Source organism: Dicentrarchus labrax, unplaced genomic scaffold (genome assembly GCF_905237075.1).
Source record: "Dicentrarchus labrax unplaced genomic scaffold, dlabrax2021, whole genome shotgun sequence".
NCBI lineage: Eukaryota > Metazoa > Chordata > Actinopteri > Moronidae > Dicentrarchus > Dicentrarchus labrax.
In genome coordinates, this window is record NW_026136719.1 from 10056456 (window position 1) to 10072909 (window position 16454).

At 38.4% G+C, this 16454-nt stretch overlaps 1 protein-coding gene across 2 annotated transcripts in view; it reads right to left on the reverse strand.

Annotated features, from left to right (window-relative positions):
• The window catches only part of LOC127351753 (E3 SUMO-protein ligase PIAS1), a 55986-nt gene extending 45946 nt beyond the window's left edge, over positions 1–10040 (reverse strand). For both annotated transcript variants that reach the window (XM_051379647.1, XM_051379646.1), the window contains exon 1: positions 9983–10040. In XM_051379647.1, coding sequence (XP_051235607.1) covers positions 9983–10006 — 24 coding nt within the window. In that variant the 5' untranslated portion in view covers positions 10007–10040. The remainder of the gene's footprint in view (positions 1–9982) is intronic.
• Positions 10041–16454: the final 6414 nt, after the last annotated feature.

The window sequence follows — 16454 nt, forward strand, 5'->3', positions numbered from 1 at the left end:
AGGCTAATAATGTTGTGCCAAGCAGTTTCTGCAAAGGTTCTGCAGGATGTGTGTGTTTGTGTGTGGGTGTGTGGAGGTTGTGTAGGCGGATAGAGGGGGAGCTTGCACACTACCTGGCCATTATATAAAGCTCCCACTCTCGGCTAGAGGTCTCTGTACTGAGTGCCAGCTCCCTCCCGATCCTCCTCCCCTCTCTGTCCTCCCATCCCCCCACCTCTTAGCCTTCCAGCTACTCTGACTCAGGCTTAACTCTCTGCCTGTTGTTTTCTCTCTCCTGCGTATGTGGTATCAAAATCACTGTGCACATTGTGGATCAAACAAAGGACGAAGTTTGGGATTAAAATATGGATCAGGCCAATCTAAGCCAAGCAGGATCGGTTCATGCAACCCGGCTGGACCGAGTTCAGAATGATTTCTCTTTTAATCATTAGTACGTTAAATGCTGTGCCACCACACCTGAGGCTACAGAGGTCTAGTCCCAGCTTGCCACAGACAGATAGTGAATCTGAAACCCGTCCCCTTCAATGCTGAAAGGCTCAAAGCTGTGATGATAAGGGGGTCTGTAATCTGTTGCCAAAATACTGCGGGTACATGCTGCTGGTAGCAAACAAACAACACAGGTTTGCTACCATGTATGTGGACAAAGATGGCCAGCAGGGAAAAAAAAGTGTGATGACAAGGTGACCAGGGGCAAAACACCTGTTAGCTCATCACTGACCCCACCTCTGTGTTGAAGAAAGAAGGTAGGAATGGAAGCTAAAAGGCTGAAAACAAAGACATCAGACACCAACATCCCCATTGCACTGGTCTGGCGAGAAAATGAAAGAGAGTAGGAAGACCAATGAGTTGCTCTCGCCCTCTGCACCCTTTTAATCCTGCAGAGTTGGCGGAGGTCGGCAGGCACCAAGATGAAGGGGGATTGTAGAGACACAGCCTGTACTCTCTGTCTGCAGCTATGTACATGTTGCTGCTAGAGGAGAGAGCACAGATGCCATTTCATCATTAGTGTCCTGTCTGATGTTGGACTCAGGACCACCTGGGATTGGGAACTGCAATTGCATTATTGTGGTCGAGTCCTGAACTTCATTCAGAGAAAGAAGTCATACTAGGTGGGTACACCAGGCTGCTCTGTGCTGAATACAGCTACATGATGGATAAACCGTATTACAATTAGTTTTTGCTGAAATAATTGATATTTATTTTTTTCTAAATTTAAATATGAAAAGTGGCATGAAAGATGCTCATGATACATGACGCCACAGTACTCTGCTTAGCAACTTTCCCCATGATGTTAAATTAAAGTTACAGCCTTTGGGTCAAGAGTCATTTTTTCTTATGATGCTTGCTGTGAGTTTACTAAAGATGGCTAAAATCTGACACTTGGTGAGGTCTAGTTTTGAGCTAAATTTAAGATGTTTTTAGTCCATGTATCCCCATCCCCCATCACTGTCCATTAAAGACAATAAAAGCCATCGCAAATCACAAAATCATATATATCAAATATATATATATTAAATTTACAAAATGCCTTTTCACATATTCGTAGGAATTGTATTCCTGAAATAGTAACTTTATTGTATTGTTAATTCATGTCATCGTCATCTTAACAGGAAAACGTATTTGAACTTAACTAATCTATTGATGCTTGATTGTCGTAATAGAATGTAGTAACACATTTTTTTAACACATTATGGAAGTGATCTTAATTCGTAACCACCTGTATGACAGATGGCAAGTGTTAGTTTTGCAGCTCTTTTGAAATACTTGTAGGGCTGCCTCCTAAAAGTCGATAATTCCAGTTGAGAAGACCCCTAGTCGACAAAATTGCATTTTGTCAGTAGAATCAATGCCATTTTATTTTTCATCTGCGTCACTGAGCACAAATAAACAGCATGGGAGATTGTTAACTTCACAAACCGAGTCTCAAAATGACCACAAACCACCGAACTAACTGTGAACCAGACGGTGGTACAACCTCCTCTACTGCTGTCCACTGTGACTGACTCTTGGGCTGACAGCGCTGTGAGCTGTGTGGCAGGAGAGACGCTCCGTCGTACACTGGGAAAATCTGATGGGTTCACATCACAGATGACGAAGAAAGACAACAGTGATTGACAATAATCATCTTTCATCATGGTCGTATATTTTGGATAATGCTTCGAACAGCAAGGAAATGGACATCTGACCAGGGATGGATAACATTATATCAAAGCAGAATCCTTTCAAATCCCCTATCAAATCTTTTTAGGTTTGTTTGGTGGGAATGAATACATCTATATCAAAATATTACTGCTTTTATTTCACAAAATGCATTTTAACTGTTTTCTGTAACAAAAGATTTGGTTTAACATTTAAAAATCAAGCTTTTTCTAATAATGACAATAACAGAGTTAGTCATTGTAATTGTCATTTAGGGACCAGTTACCAGACAAGCATGATGCTAACTACCAAACCTAAACCAGGGATTCAACTGCACTGAGAGGCTGACAGCTCTGTGACATTCCTTAACCCTGTCCTGTATCCACATTTATAAGCCATGTTTAATAAGAATACAAATTATTACATGTTGGTGTCCGTCATCACTCCTTTTTTTTCTTTGTAAAAGGACACCAAAGGAGACTAAACACAGATTGTTACTAAAGGATATATGTTATAAAAGGGATTTGTTGGCCGCTGGGCTTAATGAATTTGGGTATCTTTCCAGCACTGTACAGTTAGTAGTTCCCTAACGTGTGACGTGTGTGTCATACATGTTTTTTTAAGGTATCGTGTAACTTTCACTGATAATCGTATCGTGTAATGCTGCTGGTGATGCTGTCGGTTAGGGGTGGGTATCGCTACCATCATGTTAACTGTGTGGCCCTACTTTACTCCACTCTCACTGCACAAGCTGAACTAATCAATTAGTCAAAGATCAGAAAATAAAACGACAATGTTATGAAATCAATTAATTATTATTTCACGCATTATTGTGGCAAATAAGCATCAGGTCTGAGAGATATCTGGACTCCTGCTGGTACAGAGACGTGCTGGTGTCACACAGAGCTGATCCCTACCAGAATATGTACTGAATGCAGAACCAACCACCAAAGTCATTATTCCACAGGTAAATGGATCATCACAATGTTTTCATTTAATTTTATCCTTCAAGCAAAAACATACAAAGCTGTTTTCTTTCAAATGCAGAGGGATTTTCCGCTCACAGCAGGCTACTTCCTAAAGAATGAAGAGTGTTTGGGGAATCAGTGTCTTAAGCTGTGGTCCCTCAGGTTACAGGTCACTGGAGAGGCTACGGCATGCGCTCGCCTCTATTATTAGCCATTAACCCTTAAAGCTGACTGTTCAGGACTCAACTGAAACCTCTTTACCAGCTGGCTTCAATCTCCCGGAGATTCACAATCACTTTTGTCACTTGAAACAAAAAGCTGTGGGGCTGCAGGTGTGATGATAGGATGTGAAACAAACACAACAGAGGAAACTTTTGCCAAGAAAGACAAACACCTCGGCATATGCAGAGTTCTTTTCTTGTGTCTTTCTTCTTCATTTGGTGACATAGCCTGATACAATAAATTTAATTTTTATTTATCTGCAAAATGTAAGTAAGAAACTTCTACATCTACATGTTGGTTTTTTTGTTTGTTTCTCAAAGTAACAGCCCTTTAATCCTTTCACCTGCAGGAAGGCAGCTACATTTGGACTGACAGACAACCCAGAATAAACACATGTAAAACAAAATCCAGTCATATTGTATATTTACTCCATCATGAGCCACTTGAGTCCAGTCACACCAGCCATGATATTATTAACCATAAGCACTTAAGCAACTAAGTTCATGTGTAAATTAGAAAATGTTTCCAGGTTACTTATACGGAAACTCTAAATATGCAGCAAGAACTGAAACTTTTCTTTTCCTCATGTACTTGCAAATTGTATGCAGCCAAGTCTCTTAAATTCTTTTCAAATCATTGTTTCTATTTGAGTAACCTGTGGTGTAGGTGCCATCGGGTGTTACTGGCAACATGACGCCCCAACATACTGCACCAATTTAGCGGGACATAAAACTCAGGCTCATGATTTATTAGGCAGCTAATCTTGATGCATGTCGTACACAAAAAAACGCATGACACACTGCTGCAAATCACAAGTGAATTATGAGTCACAAACTACAAAAGTGACAGTGAAACTAAACAAGTTGCACGAAGCAGCGTGCCTTTGGCTGGAGAGATTTATGAACTTCAAGGCGAGGGTCTGACGGCTAAAGCCTGCAGCAGGATAAAGAAATATTCTATGATGACAGGCTTTTCAAAAGACATTTTTATTCATCTATCCCTCTTGATTTGAAAAAAGCCTTTACAAAAAAATATATATACCAGGAGGGTAGCCAGCAAAATGCCTGTCTTTTTCTTCCAGTTGGACACACACAATTGAGCTCCAAACTGCTACCTACCCGTGTCTATCTCAAATGTGACATGTTTCCACGGCAACAAGACTGTGTAACAAAATCACCGCAGGAGTTAAGAAAAGCTCAGTCTCGCCAAAGCCTAACAGAAGTCGATGGCTGCTCTCGTGGGGCACAATATCGGACAATAATGGGAGCTTTAAACGCTGGTCTGACTGGGCTGAACATCCAGAAACGTGTGTCTCGCAGTCTGAAAGTGACAAAGCATGTTTGTTATCTCTATCTGGCTCCAAATGATAAACTTCCCTTAATGGTGAGAGCAAGGAGGGGGTGGGGGGGGGGGGGGAGGCAATATACTCTCAACAGTTTGTTCAAGCTGGTTCGACGCTAAACACCTCTGACATGAGATGAGACGTGCAACATCTGTTTCATATTTCACACTGTGAGCTTTATACATTGTGCTTGTTCACTGCAGTATAGCTTGAATCAACCTACATTTTCAGTACATTTGTGTTTGTACGACGATGCTCTGAAAACGCCACAAAATCTAAACAATTAACCACCTAGTGTGATCTTGAAAAAACACACCGACATCTGCACACGCGTGTGAGCTTTAAATACACCAGCAGATGAGAGCAGTTTTCATTCCCTCCGTTAATTTCCATGTGAACGTCTAATTCTCCTTAAACTGATAATTAAGTGCAGCTATAATGACAATGACAATAAGAGAAATAGGCAGGTGTTGAAAGGATGTAGGGGAGCAGAGAAGAGGGCCTGTATCATTAGGGATTAACCTAGCCACAGGCTCTACAAATAGACTGTCTCCACCTATAAGCCGCCAGCGCACAGACAGTTATTTGTATTGCCAGGTTGCTGCTGCAGCAGCTCCAGAGAAGAGAGAAGACAGTTCAAAGAAGCTGAGGCGGATCGGGACTCCTGTGAAACAAAATGCGATGCAACAGGACACATTTGGGGGCCTGGCAACATCAGAAGGCTTTCACAAGCACAGATTTTTTTGTCAGAGACGACTGCACCACCGATTTATGCACCAATTCAATGTATAAGCTTCTATAATATACAGCCTAAGGCATGAACACAATGTGCTGCAGTGCAAACCAAGACCTAGAGTTTTATCTTCAACGCTCAACATTAAGGAAGATTTCTTGGATTTCTGTTTTTTGTATATCTTCACATCCCTAATTAAAGAGTGCCTGTCGGACCAGCAGTCAGAGCCACGCAGCGCTTCCTTCTTCCTCTTTAAGCTTAATTATTTATTTTGATTTTGTTATTTTTCAAGCAAAAATCCTAGCCTCAAAATTGTGAAGATTTGATGTTTTTTCTTTAGTCAACTTAAAATCTTTTTAAGGTTTTTCAGATAAAACAATTTGAAGACATCACCTTGGCCTTTAGGAAACTGTATTTTTAACTGTTTTCTGACATTTCATTGACAAATATATATATATATATATATATATATATATAGTAAGATTAATTATATTAATTATGAAAATAATCATTAGCTTTACAAAGCTGAACTTACAGGTGTTTTTTGAATATGTGGTAAATTAGATAATTTTGCTGCCATTGTGGAGGACAAACATTTTTCACTAAAATCCGAACAATAAGGGTGCCCGATTAGCTCAGTCGGTAGATCCCCTCTCTCTCTACCCACCTTTCCTGTCTATCTACAGCTGTCTCTGTCCAATAAAGCCAAAAAACATTACTCAGAACAATAAAGCAAATAGCTCTAAATTACCATGTTACTAAAGCTGAACTACTACTCAGTAATTCTTCACACGAAAATGCAAATCATTTTCTGTATTCAGCTTCCTATATGTGAGAATTTGCTGCTTTTTTTGGTGTTTCATACATTTGTGAAGATCTTTTTTTGATAGTTGGTTGGACAACAAAAGCAATTTAAAGGCATCACTTTAGTATCTGGAAACATGTGATGGGCATTTATACAATAAATGAAAGAAGAAATATATTACAGAGCAAATAGGGGCTGTAATGATTTTGGGAAAACTTTCTATTTTATCTTCCCCTTTCATTAATACTCTCTGCATCCATCCACAGCTTCTGAGCTCTCTTTCTGGTGGTCTGACGACTCCTGCCATGCACCGTCACTGTTGTATGTTTGCAGCCGGAGCAACGGTAAGTAAGGTCGGGCCAGTGCACAACATCACAGCCAGTTTAGTGCTTTCTCCTCCTATGGTGGCTGACAAAAACACCACATGGTGCAGTCATTAAAATAACACACATTTTATCTCAGGTGTAAACAAGCAGTAAAATGCCATGATGCACCAGAGTTACTGGGGCTTATTTTTAATTATTTTATATTTTCACAACCTAATGAGTGTATTCACAAAAGGAGACGGGAAGGGGAATAGATCATTATGACTACTGTAACATTCATGAAGCCACTGTTGTTGTGTCACTATAGTGTGAAACATGGAGCTGAAAAATGGATATTAACTAAACCAGTTATGACTTTAAATAGTCAACCATTTTGCTTCCTGACATACTTCCTCCATCACTGTCAACTGCTGCCTGAAAAAAGTTGACAAGCTCTGGGTCTTAAAAATGTCCTTGTCCTACTCTCTATCTAAAAATAGTTTATGTGAAGCTTTAAGTTAGGGTTTTGTGGCAACCTGAATTCAACCAAGTTCAGTACACTTGCTCTTTAACTGACAAAATGTGCATCAATTTATTCTTAAATTTAGTTTTATGTAGATAAAGAGCTGCTTCTAAAAAAAAGCTGTTTCATTTTTTCTTTTAAGACAATCAAGTTCATCTGAAAGATTAACTACTTTAATGTGAACTTTATCAATAATGAATAGGGATTTTGCACATTTTCGCTAATAAAAGATCAAATAAGTCAGACTTTGTTCTTATTTTCATTTGAATTAAAAATAAAATAAAAGTCTGCACCATGAATCTGTCAATCAGTATCTTGTTGTCCCACGTTGTCTTGTCTTTAAGTGTGTGCACTGCTTCATCAGCGAGATGGATGCTGTGCTCAGTAAATACGAGCCGTCCGACCACATTAATGCTTAAATAAAACATCCTCAAATGGGCTCATAGCCAGGATGGACAGCAGGCAGTCAAGAGTGGTTTGAGGGGTAAAACTGGTGAATTATTTGGTTGAGGCTCTGGACAACTGGCACTACTGATAAAATGCTGCTAAAGTTCTGCTAAAGACTCGTTTATGGGTCTCATTTCTGCCTCAGCAGCTTCGCTCATTTAACTCTTAACAAGCACAGAATTGTTTGTTTTGCAGAGTTTAACTCTTCTGTAATCCAAAGGAGTTTGTCAAGCTCAGGCTCAATCAGGTTTGCTGTCTTCCTGTACACAGAACAAATACACTAGTTTGGGACAGAAAGCAAGAGTATATTTCAAGATCTATGAAAAAAATCCTATAAAGAGAGACAACAATTGTTACATGAAATCAATTAGCAACAAGGGTCAGAATTCGTAGATTCTGAACGGCATTTCTGAACCAAAAAAGGTCCAGATAATGTCTCCGTCCATCTGTTTTCTATCTTCATTCATTTAATTTAGTTAGCCTATTCTGTCCACAGTAACTCATACATTATTAACCCCTGTAATAACACTTAAAGCAGGTTAACAGGAGCTAAATCAATCACCAGTAAATCACTGGTGAACCAAACCTCATTTGTTTGGTTTCCTAAACAAAGTCCTCAGGCCTTTAGACCTTCTACATCCTGATATGATGGATTTAATGTTGAACTCTGTGTCTATAAAAGCTTCCTCAAAGTGGGAGTATGTGAAGTATCATCAGTGGGTCATCATTACTGTAGAGTCAACAGCAGGGTGTGAGGTTGGCACTCATGCACGCAAGCCTAAAAGCAGGCCAGACTAATGACTTCCTTTGTGTTTGTGCGGACAAGAAATAAACACAGCAGCAACCCACAAAAAAAAAAACCATATTATTCTCAATCAACTGTTGATTAAGCTATTGACTATTTTCCATTATTTAATTTATCTATTAACCTAACATAAAATGACCATCACACCTTTGCTGCACACATAAGGGTAGAAGTACATTTAAAAAGGACCAGTGTGCAGGATTTAATGGCATCTAGCAGTGAAGTTGCAGATTACAACCCCTTCGCCTCACACAGCGCGTAGGAGAAACATCAAATCTAGAGCCAGCGTTTGGTTTGTCCATTCTGGGCTACTGTAAAAACATAAGGATTTTCATTTTCATGATTACACACTAATGAAAACATACCTATGAGTATTATGTCACATTTGTGCCAATAGATCCTTCTAAATCTAGATATTAAAAAAAATAATTAGCAGATTAATTGACAATTATCAACTGCAGCCCTGCCCCCATGTGTTCAACTTACATTATGAAAATGAGAAAAAAAACAAAGCAGGCAAAGGATGAAATTTGAGAAGCGGTAACTGCATTCAACTATGATTAATCAGGGAAAGCCTATAATAGGCACTGGCAGACAGGGCTATATAGTAAGAGCACATCTGGCGTTTCAAAAGAGAGGCAATGGGGGTGCAGCTAAAAAACCTGTTCATTACAGACTGTGTAGCTGAGCAGCAGCTGGCACAAAGGAGCATGTATAGATCCACAGATCCCGAGCAGGCAGTGGAAACACACTGGGGAAAAGTCTAAAAATAGCCCAAGACTCATCAATCAATAACTGCTAGATATAATCCAAGTTCAATAAAATGTAAAATTTAAAAAACAGGATTTCAGAGCAGCTGCAAAAGCAAAACTAAATAATAATAAAAAAAAAGAAGCAAGGTGCATCAATGATGAGAACTAACCACCTGGTAAATCGGATAATCAGCTGCCAGTGGGTCCGTTACATGAAGCTGTGTGTGTGTGTGTGTGTGTGTGTGTGTGTGTGTGTGTGTGTGTGTGTTTTATTATGCACGTTATCAACAGGTAAAGTGAGTCACAGGTATTCACGAACAGGCCAGGTAAACGTTACTCCAGCTGCAGACACACACACACACACACACACACACACACTTCGGCACCGATATTAACTTTACACTACATTAATAATTATGTGCACAATAACGCGTCCGTGTGTGGAGAACCGCACGCAAACCCAAACACGCATGATGCCGCTGTCACATTCAAGCTCCCCTCCGCTCTTGCAGACAGTCTGGACGATATCGGCGCGCTCGTAAAGCTCATTACGTTATTTCCACCCCCTTTTTTTAAATTGATCCTCCAGCAGCGACCCGCACCGGAGCAGCTCTCACCCCGCCGTGAGAGTGAGCCGCTGCAGGCAGCCACAGGAGGGGTACGGTGAGAGAGTGAATGCCGCCCCGACCGGGAGCTGGTGTACTGAAGAAAACGGTCCGTTCAGCCAAACCAGCGCGTCTCAATATCAACATAAACATGCTCGCGCAAAGCTTTGGCGCTCGCGGATTTCAATAAAAGTTCCCGCTTTTGTTTGAGCGATAAACCCCAAATGTGACAACATCTCAGCCCCCGCAGGTTTAAATCACTGCCGCACTGTGTCACTTCACAATCAAACGCTCGGTAACCGAGTAAATTTATAATGATTTCAGGCTGCGCCTTACCTTCAGTTCCGCACTCTCCGCCATCTTGTATTTGTTTGCGCAGGCGTGGTAAGGTGTTGTCACATGACTGGGACGCGCAGAGCGGTGCGTGAACGCGCACACGGAGAGCCAAGGGGTGCGTTCAGGAGCACGAATGTTGACAGGGACAAAAATAGTGGTGGAAAGTTGTGTAATGTTACAGAATGAAAGAATAAAAACTACAAATATGTGTTTTTTGTTTTTGTTCCTACAGTTGGATGTTTGAGTTTCACTGTGCAGATTGATGTATGTGCAGAGTTTAACACTAGAAGAATGGAAAGTTTCTCTGTGCTCAATAAAAAGAAATCTGATTTTAAAGGACCAGTGTGTAGGATGTAGTGGCGTCTAGCGATTAAGTTGCAGATTGGAACAAACTGAACACAGCTGGCGTCTGTATTTGACGAGCTGGGAATGAGAACGAGCTGTGAGGTGTGCAGGTCGGAGGAACTACGGTGGCCCCGAAACCTCTTGAAAAGTGCAAAAAAAGGCCCTCGTAAGATCAGTGTCTGGTTTGTCCCTACGAAAGCGTATTGCATTCACTTGAAAAAAAAAAAAAAACTCTATAAACTTTAATAAACTGAGTAACTTTTTCTGTTTTTCGTAGTCATTTTTTTCCTTAATTATCGAGATACTTCGAACTCCCGCGAGAATCTCCAACCTGCAAGTGACTCCCATGGACCTATGGTGACTCCTGCCCACACATACATGCCCCATCCTCAACTATCTACTGTACCGGGTCAGTTTTGCTATGTATATATTGCTATGTCTAGCAGATCTGAATGGGCTTTCCTTCTGAACAACTGCAAAGTCCTCAGGTGTCTGCGTAGAGTCGACAAACTAATGATAATAACATCTATATGACTTAAAGACAGGACTATCTCCCAGTGTCTGAAACCCAGATCAGAGTATAACTTGATTGAACTAAACAAGCTGGTCATGTTTGTTTCTGTTAAATCGAGCTCTCGAAAAAGGAATGGATGCGTCTATTGTTTTCAAATGCTCTCTAAACTCAGAAAAAAAAATTTGTCCGAAAAACAGAAAAAAAAAAATGAATTCAGAAAATCTGAAAAAAATTACTCAGAAAAACCAACCATAAAAATAAATTACTCCGAAACACACACAAAATTACTCTGAAAAACAAACCAAAAATAAAATTTCAAGTGAATGCAATACGCTTCCGTATGTCCTCTCTGGGCTACTGTAGAAACCTGGTGGTTCAACCTGGTGGACTCCATGGAAGGTAACAAAAACAAAAAAGATTCAGATATTCAGGTGATTATAAACTAATTAAAACATACCTATGAATGTTATATTCCATTTCTGCCAACAGATCCTAAATGTTACATGTTGGACCTTTAAGGGGCCTACGAGCATTATTTGTGACATCACAACTACTTTGGAAGTCAAATCCTGGTCCAGTATTGAAGTTTTATTAAACTTGAAGCCTCCAGTGCACAAACACTGAGAATGGACTTTACGGTGAAGTAGGAGACATCCTGTGTCCAGCAGGAAAACTTTAAAATTTGCATATTAATATATTCTGGAATTTTTAATTAGGTAGAAAGAGTCTATTTTTAAGGATTTTTAATGTTTAAATTATACTTTTTAGTAGAAAAAAACATACACATTAATATTCAAAGCAGACTATTTGTATATATGTCTTAATACATGTCTGGAGGGAACCTTTAAGATCCACTCACTAGCTGACTCACTAACACCTTTTTTTTACAGATCTATCAATCAGATCTTGCGGTCTTCATGAAGATGGAGTTCCTAGACCTACACTGTGTGCTGAGCAAACTGATGAAGATCATGAGAGGCATTTGAAAGCGCCAGAAAGTAAGATTTTTGTCAAACAACTATTTTCAAAGGTCACAGATGAACTTTCATGCACATTTTTTTCGTATTTGTCTCTTGGAAAATAATAAAAGTAAAAATAAAAGTTCAGGATGCATTTACAGGTCTCAGGGTTGTTGTTTTTTTGTTTTACCAATTATATTTTTGGATACCTACATCACAACAAGTGCGTTTTGTTTATATTATTTATACAGTATATTTTATATATGTATATTTAAATGTGTATATATAAAGTATATATATATATATATATATATATATATATATATATATATATATATATATACTTTATATCTTGAGTCTTAACTTGTTGAAAAGTAGCCCATAAATTGTTGGCCATAATCCTGTCAACTCATTAAACTCATTAAACACTTTCTCCACACATAGCTCCATTTCATATTTATTTATTTCCTCCTTTTATTTGTTTCTCTGTTTGCACCCATTAACAAAAGAGCCTCTTTTTAAACATCAACAGTTGAAATTATTTCTCCCCAGAGGATTGAAGTGATTCTGGATTTTTAATGTGTCAACATTAATAGTAATACTAACAAATATGCAGTTCATCTCTGTCTATAACAATGTGGTCCGAACAGTCTTAGCTCATATCAGTCTCAAATATCAACAAATAAGCCATATCATTTGCGATTAGGTGCCACACCTCAACTTGCTTCAGCTCATATTCCCTAACACATCAGGTCCAGATCTGTCTGCTATGTGGGTTAAATCATTCTTCACCACAACAATGATTTAAATCTATAGTTCCATCCAGCTTGAGCTCAGATTACCAGTAGTTGGTATTTGCCTTTGGGTTACATTAAAACATATAGTCTTGTAGTGATTGGGGGAAGCTCTTTTTAAGGGAGCAAACTCATGTGGCTCAGCTCAGCTTTAAGAGCTCTTTCTGATCCAAAACAGCTCTTCATTTAGCACCTCTAGCTTTTATAATTCAGCCAAATTGAGCAATATTTTGACTTATGAATCATTAAAATGTTTCAGTTCAGAATGTCATATATATACATTATGTGAAAACATCAAACCCTATTAAACATGTGTATTGTGTATTTTATTTACATTGAACTATGTTCTGTATGTTGAATCTCACCATGTATTTGTCTTAATGTTATTACCAAAGTGAAAAGTCTCTGCAACTATTACTTTATAGGATCATCCTATTATTCTGTCTTATATTCATTCATAAGAAAAAGAATTAAAGGAGGCAGCTCATAGCACCAACTTGTTCACACGATGTAAACACTGATCTGCACACATACTCGACCTGAATTTAATTTAAGCTGCTCAAAGCAAAGAAAACTTGAAGAGCAGCGTCTCTTTTCCAGAACTGTGTCCAGATCTGGAACTATTTTCTACTGGAGAGATAGTCTGTATGTAGATTATACAGAGGGACAGTGTGTCCAACAGCTAGAAAAAATAGGGATATTGATCCTGGAAGAAGAGGTTGAAGTATCTCAGAACTAATAAAGGACAAATAAAATCAAAACTATGCCGCAATTGCCCTTTTAAATAACTTTCTGTGATCTTTGTAATGTATTTGTGTTTTTATGGTCCATACTGTATTTATGGTCTATTGTTTGTTGGTTACGTTGGTTATATGGAAAAATAAAGGAAAATCTTATCTTATCTCATGCACACACTGCTGGCTGTACCACAAATTGCCCCTCAAGGATAATAAAGCTATCCATGATCCTTGAACCATCTCCACGCCTAAATCCCATTAAAGGTAAGTGACAAAATAGACCTGTGTTTTTTTGCAATTTGGATGAAGTGACCCCTTTATAGACCTGTTGCTCCACATTCCTTTATGTGTTTCTTTTGTATTAAGAACATGAACAACCCTCTTTCAAGGGAGCAGTAACACTGTAAGGCCTTTACAGCTCTTAGTAACCAGAGAGCTAATCCTAAAACACAGGGACTGACCTGCCCTCCAGTTTTTAGACACGGACAAGAGATGCAATGTATTTCATTCAACGTGGCTGTAATGGAAAGTTTGACGCCATGTCACAATCATTTGTCTTTCTTATCGTGTAAACCATCAAAGAAGACCAGGACCAGTTGTGTCATTGCTAATCTGATAGCTGACAGAGTGACTTATTCTCACAAATATGTCAGACATTGAATCCAGATGTGATCGTTGGTTGAATTCTGTATGCTCTCTGTTAATAGAGTTTAATCTTCACTGTGGTCTGTAAATATTTATTGATTGAGTCAGAGCATCATGAGGTACAAAGTCATTTATTTTGTCATTATACAACACAAGGACACAAGAAAAGAAAGTTGTAGTCCCTTCATGCTACACATACCAAGAAGGTAGCAGATAATTAAGTTTGGATAATGTAAAATGAAATAAATAAAACAACATATACAGTTATTTATGTACTTATACACTCATAAAATAATTCTGCAGTGTTTTTTTTAACTTGTTTCTGTGGGAATGTAAACAGCAGCAACAAGATAGTGAAGAATATGAGAATTCATTGATATTCTAATGGTTTTCAAGATAAAATTAACACATTAAATCTCAAGTATTTATAATAAGTGTCCCTTTGAGCTTTAAACATTTGTGGAAACATAATATTTCAGAGAGAGACACATCTGGCAGCAACTTTGAATATTTGTTATGAAATTTTCTGATTTTGAGCACATTTCTTTGACAAAGAAAGATTTATTGGAATCACTCATGTATACCCTCCATCTGGTCTTGTCAGGGGTGTGTGGAGGTTATAATTAATACGATGTCTGTCATCTAAGCTAACAAAAAAATGTTTTTCTGAAAGATATAAATCTGACTTAAGCAAAAGGATGGTGTAGAGAGTAACTGACCAGGTGGTGTCAGACCTAAAGTGTCCTAAAGATGAGAATCAACACTAGTTTTAAAACTGTTGACTTTTGACCCCCCAAAAGGGTCAAAGGAGAATTTCCCATCAGACAAGCATGTTTTATTTTCTTGAGTGAATCATACTTTCATGTAATTTAATACCAGCTGACTCTACTGTTCTCTTAATTTGATTTACGAATGTTTTTTTATTAGTTTTATCTTTAAAATCTTACAAATACAAAAACTGTGTTTGGACAGCGGAGGTAAATCCGTTCCATCATACATAAGCTGATCATAACTTATAAGTACAACCTCGCCTTTATTTTTCTTGTTTTTATGAATAATTTGGCAGTAAAGCTGAGACAGTTGTGCATGAAAGTTCTGGTGTCACCAAGATTATCATGATAACTAAATAACAATGCATGATTTCCTAAATATTTGTGGTGAGCTGAAGTTTCTGCTGTGGTTCTAATAAAAAGAAGTGCTTCTTATCAAAATTGGAAAGGAAGATGATCAAAAGCATCACATGAGCATACACTCAATGGGGCCTGTACTCTGAGGAGGACTAAGTACATTTTGATTGGCACAAAGGTTTATATGGTAACTTAAGGTCAGTTTACTTATAATGGGCAGTACTCAGCCTGCAAACAGTAATGTGATCTGTGGCTCTGGACGGAGACCAATGTCTGAAAGAATGACCCTCAGTTTGAGATTGAAGATGATATTTTTTAACAGAAAGCATGTGTTACAAACTGAGCCCTTGAAGTAGAATCAGAAAATAAAATATTCAACTTTATTGTAAATTGCATCCAGTGTTTCTGAAGTGTGACCCATATGAGGGACTAAAAGTTGGGACAACTCGGCCTCGGGTGGATGTTTTGAACTAATCTTCTTTAATCTATCTTTCACGAGTCTGCCAACTTTTGGAAGTGCAAAACTAAATCACTGGAGTGCACCTTAAACCTCAAATCCCCCATCTGACAGCAGATTTGCAATATACAACCCATACTAAATCAGACATTACAGTATTAAAGTAAAGCACTGTTCATGTTTTTGGTGCCCTTTTGTCTTGTACATTAATACTTTTCATTTTCATATTTTAAGCTCTTCTAATCAAATGAGAAAACTTATTTTTTAAGCTCAAAATAGCAGAATACAAAATAAAATTGGGACTGAGGATACTTAAGTCATGTCTTCTAAAGTTTGTGTCTTGCTTCTGGAAATTTCTTTCTTTCTGTTAAGCCAATGAAGTAGAAGTCCTGCTGTGGTCTTAATATTGATCACATACAGGTGATCTTTGGATACGTCAGGGATAATGTGTTCATTCTATCTTGTGAAGGGTAAAATATGTTCTCAATAAAAAATTAAAATGCAAATCTCCTTCAAAAAAGATCAGGTCACACTGCCCTACACAAGATGGAATAAGCTTTTTTTTGTTTGCTTTTGTACGGTCAAGTAGAGGTGGAATGTGTTTAGGGAGCTCAAACTGATGACAGCAGTATTTCTAAAATTATGGCAATAAAACCCTGATAAAAATAGTATATTTATAGAAATATGAAGCCACAGCCTTCTCCATACAATCAGTTTTAAATACAGTCACAAAAAAAGGTCTGAACTGAGACTGTGACAGGAGGAACTCAAAGCCAGGTAAAAGATTTAGTGCTGGTAAAGCCAGTAGGTGGCGCCCTGTCATTTCAAATGAAGATGAATCCAAAATAACATTCTCAATCCTTAGATTCTCCTCAGCCTGTGCAGCCTATTTGT